Source organism: Doryrhamphus excisus, linkage group LG11, assembly GCF_037039965.1.
Source record: "Doryrhamphus excisus strain RoL-2023G ecotype Guam linkage group LG11, RoL_Dexc_Guam_v1.1, whole genome shotgun sequence".
NCBI classification, from domain to species: domain Eukaryota; kingdom Metazoa; phylum Chordata; class Actinopteri; order Syngnathiformes; family Syngnathidae; genus Doryrhamphus; species Doryrhamphus excisus.
Window position 1 is genome coordinate 6,426,015 of NC_136367.1, and position 24,650 is coordinate 6,450,664.

General features: G+C 47.1%; 1 protein-coding gene across 2 annotated transcripts in view; it reads left to right on the plus strand.

The window, feature by feature from the left end:
* The first annotated feature begins 953 nt into the window (after positions 1-953).
* The window catches only part of col12a1b (collagen, type XII, alpha 1b), a 50,315-nt gene continuing 26,618 nt past the window's right edge, over positions 954-24,650 (plus strand). For both annotated transcript variants that reach the window (XM_078794591.1, XM_078794592.1), the window contains exons 1-26: positions 954-1,117; positions 1,261-1,375; positions 3,501-3,617; positions 5,080-5,223; positions 5,326-5,382; positions 5,611-5,862; positions 5,971-6,135; positions 6,840-7,013; positions 7,088-7,378; positions 7,462-8,064; positions 9,740-10,018; positions 10,090-10,365; positions 13,465-13,734; positions 15,040-15,306; positions 15,669-15,861; positions 16,000-16,124; positions 17,652-17,801; positions 18,380-18,499; positions 18,572-18,736; positions 18,812-18,958; positions 19,912-20,054; positions 21,361-21,490; positions 22,399-22,544; positions 22,615-22,744; positions 22,899-23,035; positions 24,432-24,561. In XM_078794591.1, coding sequence (XP_078650717.1) covers positions 1,297-1,375; positions 3,501-3,617; positions 5,080-5,223; positions 5,326-5,382; positions 5,611-5,862; positions 5,971-6,135; positions 6,840-7,013; positions 7,088-7,378; positions 7,462-8,064; positions 9,740-10,018; positions 10,090-10,365; positions 13,465-13,734; positions 15,040-15,306; positions 15,669-15,861; positions 16,000-16,124; positions 17,652-17,801; positions 18,380-18,499; positions 18,572-18,736; positions 18,812-18,958; positions 19,912-20,054; positions 21,361-21,490; positions 22,399-22,544; positions 22,615-22,744; positions 22,899-23,035; positions 24,432-24,561 — 4,690 coding nt within the window. In that variant the 5' untranslated portion in view covers positions 954-1,117; positions 1,261-1,296. The remainder of the gene's footprint in view (positions 1,118-1,260; positions 1,376-3,500; positions 3,618-5,079; positions 5,224-5,325; positions 5,383-5,610; positions 5,863-5,970; positions 6,136-6,839; positions 7,014-7,087; positions 7,379-7,461; positions 8,065-9,739; positions 10,019-10,089; positions 10,366-13,464; positions 13,735-15,039; positions 15,307-15,668; positions 15,862-15,999; positions 16,125-17,651; positions 17,802-18,379; positions 18,500-18,571; positions 18,737-18,811; positions 18,959-19,911; positions 20,055-21,360; positions 21,491-22,398; positions 22,545-22,614; positions 22,745-22,898; positions 23,036-24,431; positions 24,562-24,650) is intronic.

Sequence of the window (24,650 nt, forward strand, 5' to 3'; positions counted from 1 at the left end):
GCAACAACCGAGACAGAGACGTGCATTGGATTGATTCACAATGGAAATTCTTCCTGGGCTGACTGCAAGATGACTGGTGAGCAACTGTGATGTCATACGTTGAAGTCATGTGACCCCCGTTCACGGGTAGGAGTAAAGAGTCGGCAGCTTACGGTGGAAAATGTCAAAGGCAAGTGTTTATACAAGCTGTGAAGATTCCTCATCGTGAGCTGGAGCCTATCCCAGCTGGTCTGGTCACCAGCCAATCACAGGACAGATATACACAACCACCATTCAGACAATGGACAATTCCTACATGTAAAGATGATGCTAACTATCTGTGCAGTATTATTCAATAGTATTTTTAACAATATATATAATGCTTATTTTTGTCCAAGTGAGATGTCTTTCCGCAGCTTTAATAATACAGTTCAGCCTGCGATGCTGCGTTGATGGCGGTGTGTTGCCGCTGGAGGTCGCTGTTTCCAAATGCTTTTACTATGTTGTGGCCATTTGGAAGACACTTCATATGTCACGCCGTCCCATAACGTCTGCCCAGGGTTGGGACACACAGACGTCCAAACCTTGGTCCATAATCTCAGCCCACCTGCTATCCGTTGGTCCACTATGAGTGGTCGTGTTGAAGTTAGAGGCTAGAGGCCGTTGAGGGAGGATGGAAGGGTTTATTTTTCGGACTCGAGGCTGTCTCAGGTGTTGCACGGAGCACGTGACGAGGTGTGTAATGATGGTGGACCCGGGTAGACTTGGGTAGAGTTGAAGTTATTGATATGAGTTCCTAACAGTAATACTGGCTCCAAGTTGAAGTTTTTCTATGAGCGCACTTCTTTGTCACATTTTCCCGCCCCATCAGCACAATGGAATGCACTAAACCATCTCAAAGTTTCCAAGTGCGAGTTCTGGTCCGGTTCGGTGTGGTGTGTGGGCACCCCGCCCCTCCCCCTCCCCCCGTTAAGTAGCGCGCAGAGAGGAGACTCGGCCCACTTGGAGGAAGACTCCACGTCGCCCGCTGAGCTCTCGGGACTTGGACCTCGGACCAACTCGCTGATCCGAACCCATTCTTCCTCCTCCTTTGACACACTTTTGGTCACCTTTGAGAAGATTCCAAGCCAATCTCCAGGTCAGTCTGAGGTCTTTTAGGATTTATTTCGGACCAGAACCTTCTGAGGTTCTCATTATTACATCATTAGTGTTATTTTTTTTAATGCTTTTAGAGTTCTCATCCGACACTTTTGCTCTTCTCACTTGGTGTCCTCCTGGCAGCTATCTCCATGCTGTGGTGATCCACAGGAGGTGAAAATGAAAAGCGCTCCGTCTGTGGTTCTCACTGCCCTACTGGCGCTATTGCTGTCCTGCTCATGCCAGGCCCAGGACCAAGGTAAGACCACCCCCCACACCCTCAGCACATGTGACCTTTCACCTCTGCCTTTCCTAGTGCCTCTTACTGTAGTTGTCAATAAAAACTGAGGAGAAAGCAAGTGTGTGTGAGTGTGTGTGGGGTGGGTGATTATTTATTTATTTATGTATTTGAGACCACAAATGCATATTTTTAAGTATTGCATTAAAAATATCTGATTATACCATAATGTTTAATTTTATTTATTGTTATATCTATATTTCCTGTTTTTATATTGCTATATATTTTCATTTGTTTTATTGTTAAATGCCTGTTGTTCTATGTGATATTTCCTGTTATCCTTATATGAAACGTTATGATGCATAATTTGATGATTTCCATGAAAAACAGCAGCGGGCATTCCGGTAATAACACGGGTGGCCGCTAGGAGGAGCTCGTGCTTAAAGTCAGCCTGTCAAGTAAAGGAGCGAAAGTCTAAATACACTTGACAAAAAGTTGAGTGAAAAAGCAGTCTTGATTTAGTTTGAAGTGTTTTTATAAGGAACCAAACATTTATTGGCGTCATCTGGATGAAACGCGCACGTCTTCTGGACACTTTAGTAATGTTGTGGAGGCAGAAGAAGCGTCTTGGCCAAGGTTGGTGTTCCTCCATTGTTGCCGCCATGTCAGCTCCCGCTCAAGTCTGGACCTCAATCTAGACTTGATGGCAATATTTCACTGTGATATTCTTCACCCAAGAGGTTGCTGGGGTTCACCAAAGCTTCTACAAGATTCAGGAAAGACATGAAGAGAGAATAAAAGCTGGAACTAGAATCTTGAATTTCGCTTTTGTAAGCATTTTTTGTCACCAAACGCTAAGAAGTGACAGCTTGCTAGCATATTTCTTGGTATGATTGTGCATTAGAGTGTAGCTAACGCTAGGCAAGTCTAGCTAGGTAAGGCTAAGTCACGTGACACAGTACAGTTACGCTAATTGCAAGAAGATTCTGTCAGCAAAAATGAGTTAATTGCGCCTTTAGAATCTTTGAGTTAGAGTCCCGAGTTAGTTATTTACGACACTTATAACAGAGATTGTAATTATGGTTTACTACGAAAGATTATAATGTGTAATGAAGCTAGCTAGCTAGCTAGGTAGTGCTTTTCCACGCCTGTTACTACTCCATCCGTACTGGCAACAGGATTGGTTCTGCACATGCGCGAGATCTACGTCACTTTCTCCACTCAATTTTTTGGGGGGCGGTCGCATACTGTGATATTGGTATTTTTGACATTTCTGAATACATTGTCACTCGCTATACTTCATATAGACGTAGCAAACAAAGGAAAACAAATAGATTTGCATAAATAAATACAAATAAACAATCAAAAACAAACCTCAAAATGCCATCATATTTAATGTAAACTTTTTCTTAGAAGTTACTTAGAGTACCTTCCATTCATCCAAACATTCCCTTGCGAGCAGAGGCGTTTTGCACATGTGCAGAAAGGATTGTGTTTTCGGTACGGATTGCGTAGTGACAACGTCAACCTGAAGAATATCACCTTGAAATATTGGTGAAGAACACACGGTCTTTGTGTACATGACACTTTTTGTCCACAAGTTGTTGCCAACAACTTTTCATGTACACATGCATGACGGAGGTCGGTCACGTCACACCACCTTTGACCTTTGTTCACGGACTCCAGGCCTGTGGGGAGACCAGAACCAGAACTCGATCCAGCGTCAGTTACAATTCAACTCCCAGCAGTTGGATTGATGCTGGGATCCGCCTTGTAGTTTTTAACACTTTACCTTTGACATGAAAACATGTTTTAATTTTCATGTGAGCAAAGAAAAGCCTCAGGATTTTTTTTTAAATTTCACTCCAGTGGATACAATTCAACCTCATTCTAGTAAAAAAAAAAAAAAATGATGGAAAAAGAACTTTTGAAAATTAGCGGACAATGGATTCTCTTTCTGTTGTCCTTTTTTCAAATTTGGCTTTTCTTTGCTTCTAGAATGTTCATTTGTCTTCTGTCCATTTCCTTCTGGAATGTAGTGGAGTGTTGGAAGTTGTTTTATGTGTTCAAACTAATCCAACAACACAAAATACACAACAGCGCATCCACTGGCAGCTTTTTAACGTTTCACCTTATGTGTCCGCAGTGGAGCCACCCTCACATTTGACCTTTCACATTTTGGATGAGAGGACGGTGCAGATGTCATGGAAACGGTCACGCTCCGACATTGACGGTTACAGGATACACGTGACCTCTGACACAGGTGAGCGAGCGCGAGCACGTCCGACACCAGCGACACTCCCTGCAATCAAGAAGAAGACTTTGTTGTTATTTCTGAAGCCACACACATGCTGCCAAGAAAAACATCTTTTTTTTTTTTTACTTGGGGCTAAACAAGAAAACATTAAAGAGAGAAAACAGTAACGGTAAGTCAAATGTTAAAACATGAAAACAATAATAAATGAAGTGTTAAAACATTAAAACGCAGAAGCATTACAACATTAAATCACGTACTAAACCTGGAAATGTTAAATTGTTAAACGTTAAAACCCTAAAAGGTGGAAATATCCAATCATTGAAATGTTAAAGCACTAAAACTTTGAAACGTGAACTTGTTGAAAGGTTTAAGGATTAAAATTTTAAATCATTGAAAAAATAAAGCACAAAAATGTCAAAACATGGACGTGTTAAAGGGGACATATTATGATTTTTCCAATTCCCTGACCTATAAGTGTAGTTAGAATGTTGTATTCTGGTGTTGAACCATGCCAAAGTTTCAGATAAAGAGGTTTGCACATTTGGAAAATGCTCTGTTTCAAAAGGCGTGGTTAAACTGCCCCTTTGTGATGTCACAGAGGGGTAGACCTCCTAATATGGGCGTGCCTGTAAGCCACAAGCTCTCCACCCTCCCCCAAGCTCTGCTTCTCTGTTTACAAGGGAAGCTAAAATATTTTCACATGGGACTGTTTTTGTGAATATGAATGTAAAATATCTGCCAAACTGTTGCTGAAGCCGGAAGCGTTCGCTCTCGCCGGGAAAGGCGCATTCATGTCGGACACGCTTTGCATCCACGGAGATGGAGAGAACCACAGTGTTCACCGTCTGGAACATGGTAGTTCCGCAAAAAAACGTATCATGACAATCATTTCCACTAACGTTTTGCCAAGATTGTCTTCAGTTAGTAAACGCGCCGCCCTCACGTCCGGCTTCTGAACTCCACGGCACCAGCGGTGCCTTTGACAAAGTGTGTCTGACAATGAGTGCTCCTCCTCGGGCAGGCGAGGTAGGAGGAGCACGAGAGGTACCTACCGTTTGAGTTCATAATTAGCTCTAATTATTCATTATCAACTCCTATGCCCGCTATAATAGAAAGTGTTGTTCGTAGTCGTCAGGAAGTAGTTTGGGAGTGTGACCAATCACAGCGGAGTGGGTGTGCCCACGCTAAAGTGTCGAAATGTGGAAGTGTTTTAAAACATGAAAACATGCTTGAAGTGACGTATTTAAATCTCCATGTTGTTCCTGTCGCCATTCCGTTTACATTCTAAAGGTTCCAACGTGGAGCTATGCAGGGTCAAATCAGGTCTGATCCTAATCTGCTCCAGATTTGTCAGTAATGTAAATGGAAAGCTTGCTATTGAGAAGAGACATTTTTCAAGCGTCTCGTTTGGCAGGGGCGGGTGATGAACGTTTCACGTCATGGTGTTTGTTTTTTTTCTTCCCCGCAGGAGAACTAACACGAGAATTTGCTTTGGCGCCGTCGGCCACCACAACCTCCATCTCCGACCTTAATGCAGATGTGGAATATTCTGTTAGCATATCGGCGTACTCTGGCTCAGAGGAAAGTCTTCCCATCTCGGGCCAGATCACAAGTGAGTGCCTGGATCTGCCGGTTGTGATGCTGAAAAGGTGTCATGTGACATACCGACAGCTCGTTTTTTAGCTCCAATTTTAAGATGATTTTTCCTTTGCAGTTGAGTCGGGCGGCGCCTCGCGAGGGCCGTCGAGAAGACCAGACTCCACCTCCCTCAGTAAGTCTTTTTCATAGGCTGAGTACACTGAGAAGAACGGAAAAATGCAGTACACTCTTACTACTCCAATATTGAGATGGACGCTTAAAAAGTATCACCCTCGACAGCCGCCATTGTGATAATTATGGCTAAAGATGCCAGAAATGTGCCGAGAAGTGGAAAGCGTGACGGTTGGTGACAAAACACCAGAGAATACGTGATGTCTGATTGCTGTTCAATTTTTTCCAGAATGCTCCGTGAGCGCCGTGGCAGACGTGGTCTTCCTGGTGGACGCCAGCCGCAGCAACTTCAAAAGCGTTCGCAGTTTCGTGGCGGCCGTGGCCGGCTCCTTCCACATCGGTGAAGACAAAACACGTGTGGGAGTGGTTCAATACGGCGGGGACACGCCCACCGGGTTCAGACTGGACCAACACATGAGCCGACCCACTGTGATGCACGCCATCAGCTCGCTGGCGCACCACCGATACCCCGCCAGAACAGGTGAGCGTAACACCGTTACATGAATGCGTTATAACCAGGGGGGGGCAATTAAGCATGAAAATATGATAAACATTTCTTTATTCGTGTCTTTGTGTTTGATTGCTGCAGGTGACGCTCTAGATTATCTGTTGGCCAACACCTTCACGGAGGCGGCGGGCGCCAGGACGGCTTTTCCCAAAGTGCTGCTGATCCTAACAGACGGCCAGTGGGAAGATTCCGCGCAACGTTCCGCCAGGCGGCTGAGAAACGCAGGCGTGGAGATCTTTGTTGTCGGTACGCCGCCACAACACAACCTTCTTCTTTTTTCTGCTTCCTTTTTGCTCCTTAGCAACAGGAGTGCAATCCTGCTTAGATTCTTTCACGGTTAATGGGGGAAAGCAGGAATGTGAGCGCCGTCAGCCTTTCCACAAAGTGGACGCAGAAACACAAGTGTTCTGTTGCCATGGCGCTGAGATAAACAATCAGCTCATCTTCAGCTGGAAGAGATAAAAGCACCGCCGGGGAACAACCTGAAGGGGGCTCTACTTACCCCACGTAGACACACACACACACACACACACACACATTTTCTTACAGTACAACACCAAAGCTACAGTGCAAAGAGAATGATACATAAAATGTACACTGTGCCACAAAGTACACTAGACACTGTACTGTGTACAGTACATACTGTAAATGTGTACAGTACATATTGTATATATTTAAATTCCATGCCCATTTAAAAAAAATTGGGCGCACTTTTTACCTGCTCCAAAATAGTGCATGTACGCTACATTACCAACTATGCTGCACAGAGGAGTTTGGTGTGGAAGAACTAGAACAGATGCAACATCTTGTGACCTCTGACCTCACACACTCGTGGCTGCAAAGACTCAACTTTGTCTTCAGTGGTCCAAATACTTGTCTCCGTGAGGCGTAATAGAAAGCAGAGATGAAGGAGAAGGAAGTCACTGAAGTCACTTCCTCCCACGTTGTAGGAATCCAGGGGAGTGATCAGGAGAAGCTGAAGGAGCTGGCCTCATCTCCTTCCAGAAGTCACATTTTTACAGTGGCCGCCTTGGACAGCATCCAGAATGTTCAGAGGGAGGTCATCGGTCAGGTGTGTGCGGGCGTTGAAGATCAGCTCAGCTCCCTGGCCAGTGGAGAAGAAGGTGAGATCTTGTCAAGATCTTTCACATGTAAGTTATTTGTGTGTTCACAATGTCCACTCTGTGGTTCCTTGCAGTCGTCGAGCCTGCCTCCAACCTTCAGGTCCTGGAGGTGGCCTCAAAGACCATGAGGATGAGCTGGAGCGCATCCGTCGGTGACGTTTCTGGGTACAAGGTGCAGATGATCCCCATGATGGCTGGTGGCAAGCGTCAGGAGCTGTACGTGGGCCAGAGCCAGACCTCAGTGGTGGTCCGGGACCTCTCGCCAGACATGGAGTACCAGGTCAGCCTGTTTGCCCTGAAAGGCCTCACGCCAAGCGAGCCTGTGGTGGTCCTGCAGAGGACTCAGCCAGTGAAGGTGTCAGTGGGTGAGTAGAAGTTCATGGGCAACCTCCCTTGGTACAAACACGCGTCCCTCACAGGTGCTCATTGTGCTCGTTTCCCATTCCAGAATGTTCTCTGGGCGTGGACGTCCAAGCTGACGTGGTTCTCCTGGTGGACGGGTCCTACAGCATCGGCCTGGCCAACTTTGCTAAGGTCCGAGCCTTCTTGGAGGTGCTGGTGACCACCTTTGACATTGGACCAGACAAAGTCCAGATCAGCTTGGTCCAATACAGTCGCGACCCGCACACCGAGTTCTTCCTGAACACTCACCACGACCTGAGCGGCGTGGTCAAGGCGGTGAGGTCTTTCCCGTACCGAGGTGGCTCCACCAACACGGGCAAGGCCATGACCTACGTGAGGGACAAGATCTTCCAACTGGCTAGAGGTGCGCGGGCCAACGTTCCTCGTGTCACCATCCTCATCACGGACGGCAAGTCTTCCGACGCGTTCCAGCAGCCGGCCACCAAGCTGAGGGACGCTGATGTGGAGATCTTTGCTGTGGGCGTGAAGGACGCCGTGCGGTCAGAGCTGGAGGCCATCGCCAACTCGCCCGCCGAGACGCACGTGTACACCGTGGAGGACTTTGACGCTTTCCAGAGGATCTCAAAAGAGCTGACGCAGTCCATCTGCCTGAGGATCGAGCAGGAGCTTCGCAACATCCAGAAGAGACGTAAGTCACCTGCCTCCATTTTGTTTCTACTGTCTGATGCAAAAGCAGCCGTGCAAACACTCCTGTCTTCATGTGCTTCACACATGGTGACCTTTGCAGCCGTGATGTCAGGCAGAGTTCCTGCACTGGAAAGAGGACAAGTGGGTCAAGTGGCGCTTGCAGACATGTTTTAAAAGCCGGCTGCAGCGCCAGGTGACTGTGTAGGTGTGTCCTACGTGTCGGGGCAATAAACAAACGCTGACATGCATTCCTTGGAGCCATTAGTCGGCCGGACCATCTGCTCGTCGAGTTCCAACATGTGACATCTGCTCGTTTCGACTTTCTCCACTTTGCTTTCTACTGTGCCGAGAGACACTTTGACTCGCATCCTGGAAGAGCACATTTCTTCTAGAATGATATCGATAATACAGTACAGTACAGAGGATAATACAGTATCATGTCAAAGCCAAGCCTAAAATAGCACATATGATATCATCTGTGATATCATATAGCATATCATTCATGTCAGCATCAAGGCTGCACCACTTCTCACTAGCTCTCCGCCTAACACCCAAATACTAACATAGATTATTACGCCTGTCAAATCTGTCTTGTCCATCACATCTCCATCTATCATGTTCACATGTGGCACATCTACAGTACATCTATCACGCCACTGTCATGTATGTCATCGATACATGACAGTGGCATTCACATCCATCACTTTCCCGTCTATCCTACCCACAGCGAAGCCATCGCATCTCTTGTCTACGTCTCTGTCTACTTGCTGCGCTTGACTCTTCTTCTTGTGCTTATTTTCTTAGCAGCACTCAGCTAGCATGGTATGTGCTAATGTTTGCGAGCTAGTACTTAGCAGTTTGGGTTTTATTCATGCTTGTTTGAACTTCAGTGTCCCCCACAGGGCTGCAATCTATTTGTGGCAATGGAGGTGACTCAATTACATCATCTAATTTGCATAATTGTCCATGTTGCATTAGCATGTAATTGTAATGGACACTTCATTCATTCATTCATTTTCTACCGCATATCCTCACGAGGGTTGCGGGGGTGCTGGTGCCTGTCCCAGCTGTCTTCGGGCGAGAGGCGGGGTACATCCTGGACTGGTGGCCAGCCAATCAGAGGGCACATATAGACAAACAACCATTCACACTCACATTCATACCTATGGACAATTTGGAATGTGGGAGGAAACTGGAATACTCCACACAGAGATGGCTGAGAGTGGAATTGAACTCGGGTCTCCTAGCTGTGAGGCCTGCGCGAACCGCTTATTAGCGCTTTGAAAGCATCCCCTGCTGCTTGTTGAGAAGAGCCATGTGTGCCCACGGTTAATCAATCCACCAAATAGAGGACACACATTTGTACCTGTGCCAGTCTAAACCACTTCATTCCCAGTTCACCCTTTTCACAGCCTCTCCCTCTCTCCTTTTACGACATTTTTTGCAAGTTGGTTTTCTGAAAAATTGTATCCGTAGGGGTCTGATCACTCGTTAAATAGAGCAACAATATTACCAAGTTGTAACACAGATCCCTCCTGCTACATCTTCTTATTCCCTAGAAGATAAGGTGCGTATGGGGTGTTACCCATTCGTTACATATTGTAATGTTGTTCTTTATAAAGCTAGTCCAGTCTAAAGGTGTTTGATTGACCTTTCACCTTTGTACCTGTCTTCAGAGCTGGTCCAGCCCAGAGGCCTGTCCTTCTCTGAGGTCACCTCCAGAAGCTTCCGCACCTCCTGGGAAATCGACGCCACCGACGTGGAGTCCTATCTGGTTCAGTTCAAGCCTGTGGACATCCCTGACGCCCATTTGGTGTCCATGTCCGTCCCCGGGGACACCCTCACTGCCGTCCTTCCCTACCTCACCCCCCTGACCCGCTACCAAGTTAATGTCTCTGCTCAGTATGAGCGAGGCGACAGTTTGCCACTGAGCGGCCACGAGACCACCCTGGAGGGTAAATGAGCTTCTCAGAGAAGCAGCTCGGTGGTCCACATGTGAAATTAAAGGTCTGATTGTCGCTCGCAGAACAAGGTCCGGTACGCAACCTGAGAGTGTCAGAGGAGACCACAGACAGCTTCCGGGTGTGGTGGCAGCCGGCGCCAGGAGCCGTCATCCGCTACCGCTTGACCTTTGAACCTGTCGGAGAGGCAGGCGCCAGGGCGGAGGTGACCACGCTCGGCGATGAGACTGACATTGTGCAGCAGGGGCTCCGACCTCGGACCACTTACCTGGTGACCGTCACCGCTGAGTACCAGTCTGGGTCTGGACCACCACTGCAGACGTATGGCACCACCAAAGAAGGTGAAGATGCGATTTGTTCTTGTTGCCATGGTGACACTCCGTGATCCGTGATGCTTTGCTGCTGATGCTAATGTTGCTGTTGTGTTTGTGTTGTTACGTGTTTGTGTGCGGCAATCATCGTCACACACACCACTCATGCTAGCCTTTAGCTTCAGTGTTGACTTATTGACAAGCTCACGTCATGTTGGAATGACTTGTCATGTCTCATCGATAGTCCGTCAGTACAAGTCAATAAGTACTGTGTACATTGTGTACTTCACGTTAATCCCTCCCCTTCCGTGACGTAGCCAAGATGGTGACTACCGAGGGTCCATCGCTGCACGCTCAGCAGTTTGAGTGTTTTGAGTACAGCATTGGAGTACTGACAGTGTACTTGTCAGTGTGAACATACTTAAAGACTACTATAAAGACTACACTTAAGACTACTAAAGTACGCAATTCACATGCCATTTTAGTTTGGAGGTGTTTAAACAGTTAGTTAGTCCACCTCCAGGTAACAGTTCCTCATTCCCACATTCCCAGAGTGTCACACATGAACCCGAGTCTGCCGGGCTGGCTCCACTCCTGGTCAGGGAAGGGAATTAAAAACAGACGGAAGCTCAGGAATTCTGTTATGAAGATTGTGAAGAGGAAAAAAAAAATCCCAGACCTTTCTGATGACTCTCAGGTGAACTGCTGACATTTCCACGCTTGCTTGGAATGAAGCTGGCTCGTGGCTCTGATGCGTCGTGTCTGTTTGTTCCGCTGTGTTGCGTTCAAGGAGTGCTGGAGGTGTTCCGAGGCGCTGGGACATGGAGTATTCTTCCCGTCACATCTAGTGAGGGGAACTCTGCTCAGCCAGTCTGTGTTGGAGGCTGAACACAGAATGTGGAACGTCAGAAGTCCTATCAAGTGATGCTGGAGAAAATGCACACATTGGGAAGTACTGTAGTCTCGTCTGATCCCAGACTCAGCTGGAGGAAGCCCAAGGAGCACTTCCTGAGTGTAGGAGAAACTTGGAGAGGGAAGGTTAGAAGTGGAAGCGGACAAAGGAACATTGTTTTGGTGTGTGTGCATCTTTAGAATTGGGAGAGATGAGGATAGACACATAAGGCTTTGTCCTTCATGCCTCCCATGACGAGATTTGTGACCAAGCAGAAAGCTGAATCTTCCAGCTCACCTGTGGAATATTCCGCACCGACGTGGCGCCGTGTCCCTGTTGTTTGGTCCCTCGCTGACTTTGATGAAGAGGCCCTTTTTAAAAAGATAACACAACACTTTTCCCCATCTGGGCCACCCGCGTAAAAAGTGCTGAGTCATCCTGGGCTCCTTGGGGTTCTTTAAATGTCTGATGGAAGATGGAACGTGTGGAGGAGCCAAGTTTACATAGTGGAGGACGCCAACAGACTTTCCACTGCAAGCAGCGTTTTTCACTGAAAAACCTGCGCTCAATCTTTTCTGCTCCACAGAAACAAGCCAGCCTCACGTGGCGCTAGTTAGCGTGCCGTTAGCGAGCCGTTAGCAGCCCTGTCATCAAGGTTTATGCATACCTGTGTTTTGCATGTCGTCCGCTCAGCTTGTGAGGAAACACTGATTCCATGGAGCTTGTTAACGTTCAGCAGCTAACTGCCTCGCCGCTAACTACTCAGGCTGGCCAAAATCCACACAAGTTTCATGACTTTTCAGCAAACCGCAGTGATTTATTCACCACCATCAAATGTTCTTCTCTTTCTATTCTGGAACTTACTTTCCAATCACTCATTGAGAAACAAGATGTCTTCAATTAAACCCTGGAAACACGTCTGACTGCATTTCTGCTCAGCGCCACATATTCCATATCGTAGGCCATAGGATATTCTGTATTATGTAATATTCCATGTGCTATTTCATGTCCTCTTACATGTGCTATTTCATGTGATATTCCATGATAATCTGCGTGATACTCCACAATATAACTAATGTGCTATTCCATATGATATTCCACGTGGTATTTCACGGGCTATTCCATATGATATTCCACATGCTATTACATGTGCTATTCCATATGATATTCCACTTTGTATTTCATGTGCTATTCCATGTGTATTCCACGTGGTATTTCATGTCCTATTCCATATGATATTCCATGTGGTATTTCATGTCCTATTCCATATGATATGCCACGTGGTATTTCATGTGCTATTCCATGCAATATTTTGTGTGATATTTGTAGTATTCCATTTGATGTTCCATGTGATATTTCATGTGCTATTCCATATGATATTCCACGTGGTATTTCATTTGGTATTCCATATGATATTCAACGTGGTATTTCATTTCCGATTCCATATGATATTCCACGTGGTATTTCATGTGCTATTCTATATGATATTCAACGTGCGAATATTATATCAACATTTTGTGTGATATTTGTAGTATTCCATTTTATGTTCCATGTGATATTCCATTTAATATTCTGTGCGATATTCCATGCGGTATACCTCACAATATTCCGTGTGGTATTTTGCGCAATAGTCCACATAGTGTGGTATTCCATGGGATGTTCCTTGCGATATTCCATTCGATGGCCGCCTGCGGGCTCCCAGCAACAAAGTAAGTTTTGTCTAGAGCCCAGTGGTGTCAAAATAAAAGCCCAGCTATGAAAATGAGCTTTTATTTGTGCTGGTGCACGTTTCCTTTTCATTTGAGAGTCACGGGAAGATCATTTGCTCCGCCAGACATCTTTTATGTGTTATTGTGTTTGTGTGCAGACACACACTCTGTCACAAAGCATGTCAATGCCGCCCACAAAGATGTCTTTCTGTTGGCACGCTTGGGAAAGCAAATCATTTCACGCGTGGTAAAAATATCACCGGGTCTCAGCGGGGTCTCGTCAGGCCATGCTGTCGCTCGTCTTCCTCGCCTTCTTCACCGTCGCCTTATGTTTCTTCCATCGGCCTGTGGGAACGCCAGCGACTATATGTCTGCCTGCTGCGCTCATGTGGCGTAAATAAATCTTCAGCTCAACGTCTGCTTTGGTGCCCGAGTCACATGAGGGTGGGATGAAGTATAGAATTCACACCAAGGGTGACTTTCAAAAGCATGTCCAAATCTCATGTCTTTTTGATTCTCTGATTCTAGAGGTGGGTCCTCCTAAAAACCTGCTGACGCGGGACGTGACCGACAGCAGTTTTTCCGTGTGGTGGACGGCCGCTCCTGGGAACGTCAGAATGTACCGAGTCCGATGGCAGTCCATGTATTCCCAAGAGTCTGGCGAGAAGATGGTCCGAGGGGACGAAACCAACACCGTGCTGGAAGGTCTGAGCCCCGAGACGCTCTACCAGGTCTCTGTGGTCGCAGCCTATGAGCACAAAGACAGCGAGGCGCTCTCTGGACAGGAAACCACTGATGGTGAGTGGCCTGCTGAACAAACAATAATTTTGTGTAATTCGCTTATTAATAATTTGCTTTGAAGTTTGGCGATATGCTAATAAGTTATATATATATTTTAAAAAAATCTTTGGTCTTTTCCCTCTTTCCTTTGGGTTTTTCAATTTTCTTCTGCAATAATCTTTGTCAGAAATCTTTCTACCGCTTATCCTCACGAGGGGTGCTGGAGCCTATCCCAGCTGTCTTTGGGCGAGAGGTGGGGTACACCCTGGATTGGTGGCCAGCCAATCACAGGGCACATATAGACAAACAACCATTCACACTCACATTCATACCTATGGACAATTTGGAGTCGCCAATTAACCTAGCATGTTTTTGGAATGTGGGAGGAAACCGGAGTACCCACAGAGATGGCTGAGGGTGGAATTGAACTTGGGTCTCCTAGTTGTGAGGTCAGCGTGCTAACCACTCGACCGCCATGCAGCCCTCTTCTCATAATATTCTAACATTATTTGAATAATATTTTGAATGTATTATGGTTCATTATGGTGCTTACAAGGGTGTCCACATCTGGGGCCATATGTTTTGGACACTCGGGTGAAAAGGGGGGTGGAGCTGTCAACGCATCACCACCTGGTGGGGGAGGATGGCAGTCAGACCCAGCAGGCCCAAACGTAGTGCGGGGGACTGGAGTTTCAACTCCCACCTCCGGTAGAGCTTTGACCGTGTCCCGAGGGAGGCAGTGGATGTTGGGTCTGAGCGGGCCATGTTCCGTGCCTCCATTGTTTGGGCGGCTGATCAGCGATGTGGCCATAAGGTGGTTAATGCCTATCTGCACCAGACGTGTCCGACCTGTACGAGGCCTCGGGGAAGACCCGGGACAGTCCTTGACTGCTTTGGGTCGCAGGGGTATGCTGGAGTCAAGTCATGCTCGGTCATTGCATTTTTTTTTTTTTAAATAAACACACTTTTTTACAGCCAATAGGTATGTCAACATGTCTGAAAACACTCAACCCCCCCCCATATAACATAGATAAAACATGAATCCAGCAGGGAAACATTTGTCAAAGCAGCACAGACGTCCATGTCCGCTAAATGCAAGTAGCGTTGAAATAATTGAACACATGTCTTCACTCAGTCAGTCAGACGTTCCACAGCTTTTTTCCAGCACTAAAAGGCTTAAAAGTACTTTGACAAACTTTCCTTGCTCTGATGAAGTAATGAATAATTGCCTTTCATGGGACGTGCTTGCAATGTGCTGATGTCTTCACTCTATGAATTATGAGGAGCTAAAGCGAGGTCTTTTCGTCCCTGTGTTGCTCGCAGCCTCCGCCGAGGTGAAAAGGCTGCGCGTGTCAGACGAGACGGAGCGGAGCATGAAAGCCACGTGGCTGCCGGCACCCGGCAAGGTACTCCACTACCGTCTCAAGTATGTTCCCAGCGCCGGGGGCAGGGAAGTGGTCTTGAAGATCCCAGCCGGGGTCACCTCCTCTGTCCTGAAGAGGCTGCAACCTTTGACCTCGTACAGCATCACTGTCCATCCCGTCTACAAGCGCGGGGAAGGAAAAGCAAGGCAAGGAGTAGGAAGCACACGTACGTTGGCCATCGTTCAACATCACACCACACAAACACGGCAAACATTTCACGCTCAAACGACCACATCCATCCTTCAACCGAAAACACACACTGCTCATAAATACAAATGTACTGTATAGAAAAATATTACTGCTTATTTGACTGCACAAAGGAATGAAAGAAAACACACAATAACGTTATGCTGATTCCAGTATGCAAGGTTCTCTCTAAACACCACTGACACAGAACCACATCTTAGGCATGCACTGCCGCGTTTGACTTAGCACTTAGCAATAGCACGATATGAGCGCACTGATGAAAACAATCGTTTGTCAACCTTCCAAGCCTTTTGACGTTCCGGCCGGGTTCATGTGTTCCAGTGTCACCTTACAAGGCTCCGAGGAACCTGCAGACCTCAGAGCCCACCAAGACCAGTTTCAGGGTCTCCTGGGACCCGTCACCCGGGAACGTTCGAGGCTACAAGGTGACCTTCCATCCCGTTGGGAATGATATCGACCTAGCCGAGCTGCTGGTGGGCCCCTATGATAACACTGTGGTTCTGGAGGAACTTAGGTGAGAGCATCTTAGCATTAGCATTAGCATGAGACACGTAGTCAAGTAGCTGGCATCAAGAAGGGGATGTGTGAAAAAATGTAGGGAAAGTATCGGCAATGTGGGAATAACGCGAATTCTTTATGTGTGTCGTGTCAGGGCGGGAACAAAGTATAACGTGGCGGTGTTCGGAATGTTCGATGGAGGAGAGAGTTTGCCTCTGGCGGGAGAGGAGAAGACGACGCTCTCTGACGCTCCCGAGCCGCCCGCATTCGGTCCTTCTGGTAAAAGCTGACGTCTCCGACACGCTTCCCGCTACAACACACGGGCCGGCTCCGGTTGTTCCTCAGCAGCTTGTATTGGCCTTGACTTCTCCCAAATCAGCGCCAGAGGGTTGAACTTGGCGTTGTCGGAGGCAATTAACATCAATGACACTGGAATGGCGAGATGAAGCCGGCCGCACATGATTACGATTAAGGCTAATTACCCAGAGCTGTTTGGCTCACCTCGTTTCTCTGTCAGTGTGAGTTAATTGATGTGCAAAAGCACAGATGTGCAGGAGCGTCGACACTCATGTTTGGGAATTGCAGCACAAGTTACATATTTACGGTGGCATCACCATCACAAAGATCTTTACCGATCAGCTCCCCTTGGGAGTCTCTGCTGCCCAAATGTTGATTTTTTTTTTTTAGGAATGCCACCACTGTCATCCTGTCTCCAGCCGGAAAACACAATTACATGCTCTTAATGATCCTCAATCCCAGCAACCCTTGACATGCTCTCTGCCTGGAAAATGTTATGCTACTCTCGGACCCCGAGGAAGTGCTGACCCTGGGCAGGAATTCCGGCCGTAATGGGGAGCAGACAACTGGCTCTGCTAGGAGATGCTTCCATTGAAAGCATGCATAGGAGGGTCACTAACACTAATACTGTAGTCTAAGCCATTGGAGCACTGTCGCTACGTTTACATACACTAAAAAACACATTATTATTATTAATATGTTATTGCATGAATTGACACTTTGGTCTATAAACACAAGTAGTTACAGCCCATAGTTCTGTGGACTATATACTTGATATTGGCCGCACTAAGTTGTCTCAGTTGCTTGACTGTGGCGACTATCATAAAGGATAAAGATGATATTGTTGTCCTGATAACCAGGAGGTGTTCCGCCAACAATATTTTTATTGCAAAAACAAAACAGGTTACTCTTGGCCCAGCCGTGCCAAAACAACATCAGCAAACTTAACTGCCCTCTCACACACGCAGTCACGTTCAAAGACAGTCAGAAATCACAGCTTAAATGTCAACTTAAGCATCCCACATGAATGTATCCTGTCAATCACAGGGGGGTATTGAACCATGTGAAGCATTACAAGGGTATGGTCCGACCTCCTTAACGATTAGCCAGTGGTGTCACGTTGAAAATGTTTGCATCTGTTGTGGTCTAACCTGTTTTCAATCACACACGCAGGCCACAGGCTCCAGCTTTTCAGGGGCCGCCGCAGAGCATCCATTTTTCACTCCAACAGGTTTCCTGCAGTGATAAAATGATGGACTGTGAGGAAGAAGAGTCCCAACGGATCACTGATTCGCCTCATTGCCCGGATGTCGCCGGATGTACAAAAACAAAGCAGATGTTGTAAAATGTCTCAGGACCATGTATGCTCTGTTGTGATGTCACTTCCACTGCTCCTTCTTTCATCTATTTTCCCACCTTGTCCTCACAACCTTCCCAAACATTGGACAGCAGCCGCCGCCTATGAGACACCTCAGCACTCAGCCTTGTCCTTGTGTCTTGTCCACGCAGACGCACAATGTAAGACCTCAGCCAAGGCCGACGTGGTGTTGCTGGTGGACGGATCCTGGAGTATTGGCCGCATAAACTTTAAAACCATTCGCAATTTCATCGCTCGCATGGTCAGCGTCTTTGACATCGGTCCGGACAAAGTCCAGATTGGTACTTCCTGTTCATCAACACGCCACTGACTACTACTACTACTACTACAACTACTACTACTACTACACTGTGGGCAGGCCCAATCATAAATTCCTATTTTATGGTTCATCAGAATGTTGTACAGAATTCATTTATTTAAATCAGGAGCTTCAAAATCGCCATTATGGTGACCCTCAGAGGGGCCACCTGTAATTGTGGCAACCATATTAATCTATAATCACCTCAATGATATTATGATTTGATAATTAGCATGTTCACTTTGTACTGCTATAGCAACGCATTTTGAAATAAGTCAAGGTGCCAAGTACACATTTAAGTATACAGTTATATTACAATTCTATTAATGATAATAGTAAATAATATAAGCGTCTTTTTGGCCTGCATTATTTCCAGGCTTTTGCAAGCCACATAATATGATATGGCGGGCTGATCCCAGCCCCTGGGCCTTGAGTTTGACACGTATGATTTCCATGTTCCACACACTCGCCACGGATGCCACCCTGGAGTGTGTCCTTGCCAGCTTTGCCAAGTCACGGTGTCCATCGAAAGATGAACAACTGTTCCTGTGTTCTCTGCAGGTCTGGCTCAGTACAGCGGTGACCCCAAGACCGAGTGGCACCTGAACGCTCACTCAACCAAGGCATCCCTGCTGGATGCCATAGCCAACCTGCCCTACAAAGGAGGAAACACCATGACAGGTGACAGCATAGCATCCTCATTGGGGGTTTCTCCAAAAGCTGAGCGATGAAACATCTCTTCTTGTGATCCAGGCATGGCGCTGAGCTACATCCTCCAGAACAACTTCAAACCCAACGTGGGAATGCGCGAAGACTCTCGTAAAATCGGCATCCTGATCACAGACGGAAAATCACAGGACGAAATTATCACCAACTCGCAGAACCTGAGAGACAGCGGCATCGAGCTCTACGCCATTGGTGGGTCGTCGTGAGGCAAAGCTAAGACGTCCATCAGAGAAATATTATTCGGAAAACGCTTGTCTATTTTCCCAGGCGTGAAGAACGCAGATGAGAATGAGCTGCGGTCCATCGCCTCCGACCCTGATGCCATTCACATGTACAACGTCAACGACTTCCAGTTCCTGCTGGACATCGTGGATGACCTCACCGTCAACCTTTGTAACAGCGTCAAGGGCCCAGGTGGGAATATAAAAGGTTGTGACAATGATGGAGGTGTTTCTACATAGTAATCCGCACTGCTTGTTATCATAACATCAAACCAGTAAAGGATTGCATTATAAAGAATATAATAAGGCAAAACTGGAGCCACTAATGCACGGCGGTCGAGTGGTTAGCGCGCAGACCTCACAGCTCGGAGACCAGGGTTCAATTCCACCCTCGGCCCTCTGTGTGGAGTTTGCATGTTCTCCCTGTGCATGCGTGGGTTTTCTCCGGGTACTCCGGTTTCCTCTCACATTCCAAAAACATGCTAGGTTAATTAGTGACTCCAAATTGTCCATAGGTATGAATGTGAGTGTGAATGGTTGTTTGTCTATATGTGCCCTGTGATTGGCTGGCGACTAGTCCAGGGTGTACCCCGCCTCTCGTCCGAAGACAGCTGGGATAGGCTCCAGCACCCCCGCGACCCTTGTGAGGAAAAGCGGTAGAAAATGAATGAAGGAATGGAGCCACTAACCAAGTTCTGGCCTGGTTGCCATAATTCAGAGTCAGATTTGCACCTTCTACTAATTACTGGTCGGGTGGTGCAGATGGAAACCTCTGAAAGTTTGACTGTCTTTAAGAGTGACAACTTAACATTTTTGCAGTTTTACGGCTGCTTTTAAAAGCACTGGAGGGGGCGTTGCATCTCATGGAGTGAAGTCATGAATCCATACTGTATCTATAAGTCATAGTATACAGCCATGTGTATGCTTGCTGGCTGGAAGGCAGAATGAAAGCAGAATAAAGCACTCAGAAGGTGATAAAGTCCGCGGGTGGAACATTCCGCCGTGTAAATCACTTTTAAGAGGAAGTACAAGCGTGATTTACAGCACAGGCTTTTGGAAGAAAGTCCTCATGTCACATTTGCGGTTGATGAGTTTGCCGCTTGAACCGCCTGACGAGTCACATCATGTGTGCTGGTGCCCCCGCAGGGGAAGCGCTGGAGGCGCCCACCAACCTGGTGACCTCCGAGGTGACCCACCGCTCCTTCCGCGCCACCTGGACCGCGCCCGACACTCCCGTAGAGAGATTCCGCGTCGTGTACGTGAGAGCGGCCGGAGGACCTGCACAGGAGGTATGTCATAACTTGGAAATATATCCTGTGGTTGACAGGTGTTGGATAGGCTCCGCCCCTCGCCTTGAGTCTGAAAAATAGATGAAGTGTGTCTTACATTTATTATTTCTTTGTCCATCAAGGTGAAACATAGATCCATCTACATTTTATCTCGACTTTTTGAGAGATTCTAAGATTCTGAGGTGCTAGCGTGTCGTGGTAGCTAACACAAGAATCTGCTGGTTGAACATCTCAAGTCCTGAATCTTGACTGATATCGATATTACCTGAAGACAGCTGGGATAGGCTCCAGCATACGCCCGTGACCCTAGTGATAAGATAAGCAGTACAGAAAATGGATAGATTTTGTGGTGTGGAATGTTAGAAAAGTGGTATTCCACGGATAACAATAGTCTGCAACAGTAGGTATGAGGAAAACTCAACCATTTATTTTTTGCGGTGCTCAATGAGCCGACACAGGCTGTTATAGCTAATGACTTCTGGCCGTGCTGTGGGCGTTTCCCGTGTGATGCCGCGTCATGTGTGAGAAATGAGGTAGGTGGTGTTAAACTTTTCCCACTTCTGTGCCGCCATGGGAAACTTGTGCACGATTAGGTTTTGCTCTCAGCTGCAACATCTTTTCCTGCTTCTTGTCACTTTAGCACTCCAGTAAACACTGTTGTTGCTATTCTTGTGATCACATGGGCTCTATCCAGTCGCTGCTAGGTCGATGTGCCGGGGGGGGATCTGGAAACGACTTTCTATAGCGGAAATTTGATATGATTTTTGCTAATATCGTCCCAATTGGATGGCGACATCCCGAAATAATGTTCCCATGAAATGTCTTGTTCAGGTGGAGTGAAACCACTTCTCATCTTGTCAGATGGAGACTTGGCTGTGTTCCATCCTTTTGTGCTTTTATTGCTGGGAGAGTCTGATTACAGTCAGGCAGAGATTCCTCTGGATCCACTTAGTCTGAAGTTCTAGACCTCACGCCACGAGCAGAGCGTCTTGTCTCTGGTCTGTTTATGTTCTCCCGTAAAGCACTTGACTTATACCACATTTACGTTTGGAAACCTTTTCAGAACCTTCTTATCTACGCTCATCTGCGAGCAGCCAGGATTCAAGAATGTGTCTTTTTTTTCCTGTACAATCACCTGAGACAGTTGCTGTGTTTGTGTAAACTAATCAGGATGCAAAGGCTGAACACCATGCAGATGTTTTGATAATGTTATCATTTCCTTGCTTTGCAATGTCCGAGCAGGAAGATGTTTGTTTGGAGAGAAAACAGATGCCAGTGATGAGCTGTCATTTCTTCTTTCTTATAGATGCTGCTGGACGGCTCTGTGACCTCTACGGTTTTGGACGGTCTGAGCCCTCTCACCGAGTACCTCGTGAGCGTCTATTCTCTGGCTGGCGAGGAGAGCAGCGAGCCGCTGGTGGGCCGCGAGACCACTTGTAAGAGTTTTTTCCTCTTTGGTCCGTGTTTGGAGTGGTGTTCCACGCTCCTGCTGGTGACCAGCTTTAAAGTCATGTTTACCTGATCTCCCTCTGCTAATCTGCTAAACATTTCTCCTCTTACCACATAAATCTCTGATCCGAGTGTGGAGTAAACATATCCCATGATGCAATGCTGCCAGCGTGCGTCACCATCTTAACCCATAAGAATCCATTTCAAGTCAAACACACAGAATACATTAGTCGTGTTGTTCACTACTAATTGATTTGGGATGTTACATCTGTTGTGTTTGCCATGCCAAATTTCTATGTGTTTGTTTTTTCTATAAATTGCTAAAAAGAAACTTTTGCCTGACTCGCTGCCATTTTGACGAAGCCATATAATGAGAGTGTAAATCAGGGGTGGGCAAACTACGGCCCGGGGGCCTCATGCGGTCCACCAAGCGTTTGAATCCGGCCCGTCAGTTACTTTCGGAGTATTTTACTTTTAACATGATGTCTTATTCAGTTAAAAAAAATTAAAATTAAATTTTGTTGTTTGAGGGAAATTAGAACATATAGCTGATAGTATGGCACTTTTACAAATAAAATTAGACAAATAATTCAAGGCGGACTGTTAAAATAGTGTGTGTGTGTGTATGTTCTGGCCCCCCCACAATGTAGTTAACTCAACGCGGCCCATGAGTCAAAAAGTTTGCCCACCCCTGGTGTAAATGTTTCCTATGCGTGACTTAGAGACTTTATGAGTTCAAGTCAAGCACAAAGTTATATAGGACGCATTTGACGCAAGCTGTCAGTGATTGGCTGTAAATGTCATGTGATGTGTATGTGGATGCCATGGTCTTGTAAAAAGGCCGTGATGGAAGAGTGTTTGGATAGAAAAGCTCACATTGTCTCTTCCCCTTCAGTGCCGCTGCCATCCGTCACATCCATGAATGTTTATGACGAGACCATGAGCACTATGAGGGTTCGTTGGGAGAGGGTGGGCGGAGCCAGCGGTTACATTGTGCTGTACCGCTCCATCAACGCCACCGAGCCTCAGCTGGATAAGGAGGTAACTACTCTTTAGCTATCAATCATATGAGACCCCTCTTCCTTGCTGACATCGTGCTCTGTGCTCGCAGGTCCGTGTCCGAGGAGATGTGAGTGACGTGCAGCTGACGCAGCTGATTCCGAACACGGCGTATTCCATCTCCGTTTTGGCTCAGCACGGCGAAGCTACGAGCGAGCCAAAGAAGGGCACCGGAGTCACGTGTACGTTCTCTGTTGAAAAGTATCCAGTACTTAGTTTTGATGAAGAAGCCCCATAATGTTCCATTGTTGCATACGTATCGGATACTCTTGTGGCCCCCGGGCCATACTTTGGACTCCCATGGTTTAGAACTACTTTTATGGCCTCCTCCCTCAGTGCCTATGCCTCCTGCTGGAGCTCTCAGGATCTCGTCTGTCACTCACAGCAGCATGAGGCTCAACTGGGACCCCGCCCCCGGACTGGTGCGCAAGTACTTGGTCGTCTACAGGGCAGAGGACGGAGACGCCAAAGAGGTAAAACGCCGCCTGCTCACCAGCTGTCTCTTGTAACTTTGGCTCCAACGGCTCCGTTCAGTGGGAGTTTACCTGAAAAGCGGAGGAGGATGACGTACAGTATATGGCGGGGCAGCGCTTTTCTGCTGCGACTCCCCTCCCAGCGAGCGGCGAGGTGGCTGCTTAATCGAGTTACAAAGGTCATTTCAGGGTGGATGAGACCTCATGGCATTGTGGAAAGTCTAGCTCCCATCATCCCTGCCCCACTCTGTCTTCATTATTTCTCACTCCAAGGACAAACAGTCTGGGATGAATCACACTGCACGCCGGCCAGACTTTTCCAGAAAGTCCTGATGGATGACACAAAGCAGCTCCGCTCGTCTTCTGGATTACCACTGAAGGCTTCTGCTCTCTGCTGCATCGACGCCGGCCCTATGCCAGCGTTTCCTGTCTGCTGCTTCTCAGCATAGGATGGAAAAAGCTCGTGTGCAGACGCGTCTCAGCATTTCATCTTTCATCTCCCATGTGACTCAAATACACTTCCACTTGAAAAGCAAGAGCGTCCTCGCTAAGCAAGCTTTACACAGCCAGCCTGCGCTGGGACTTTTGCCTTACTCTAATAGAGGCCGGCCACATGTGGGGCAGCCAGAACAGCTTCCACTCCCCTGGGAGGACTTTCCAGCAGATGGATATGGAATATCTTCTTCCACTGTCCATGCTGAAAGACTAGATAGGACAGCCCTCGTTGGAGGGGATGCTACAGTAATCCCTTGTTTATAAATTTCCACAAAGTAGCACTCCTTATAAAGCCTTCTACATATGGCTTTTACCATTATTAGAGCCCTCTAGACATATAATAACACCCCTACAGTCACATTTGCACTCATGTTATTCAATACTGTCTATTTAATCCGAGATTAGGTGCTTGCTGTTTATTTCCCTCAATCCAATACAAATTCCTTTATAATCCTGATTTCCGGCCGAGTGGTTAGCGCGCAGGCCACACAGCTAGGAGACCCAAGTTCGATTCCATCCTCGGCCATCTCTGTGTGGAGTTTGTATGTTCTCCCCGTGCATGCGTGGGTTTTCTCCGAGGACTCCGGTTTCCTCCCACATTCCAAAAACATGCTAGGTTAATTGGCGACTCCAAATTGTCCATAGGTATGAATGTGAGTGTGAATGGTTGTTTGTCTATATGTGCCCTGTGACTGGCTGGCCACCAGTCCAGGGTGTACCCCGCCTCTTGCCTGAAGACGGCTTCTGTACCCCTCGCCCGCGAACCTTGTGAGGATAAGCGGTAGAAAATGAATGAATCTTGATTTCATGTTATTTCCATTCTTGGATGGGGGTAAAGGGAATAAATCTAGAATGATGACTGAGTGGAGTCCAAGCTGATCCTGATGTTTCCCTGTGATAGCGTGAGGTCGCTGGTGACATCACCACCCTGGACCTGTCCGGCCTGACCTCCCAAACTGAGTACGACGTGGCTGTGACGGCAGTCTACGACGAAGGGCCGGCCATCCCCATGCTTGGAAACGCAATCACGGGTCTGGAAGCTTTTTTTTTTGGGCACTTTTTGCACAAACATAAGAAAATGGGAATTCAGGAAACTCATCCGTGTTTGGCCTGGTTTGTG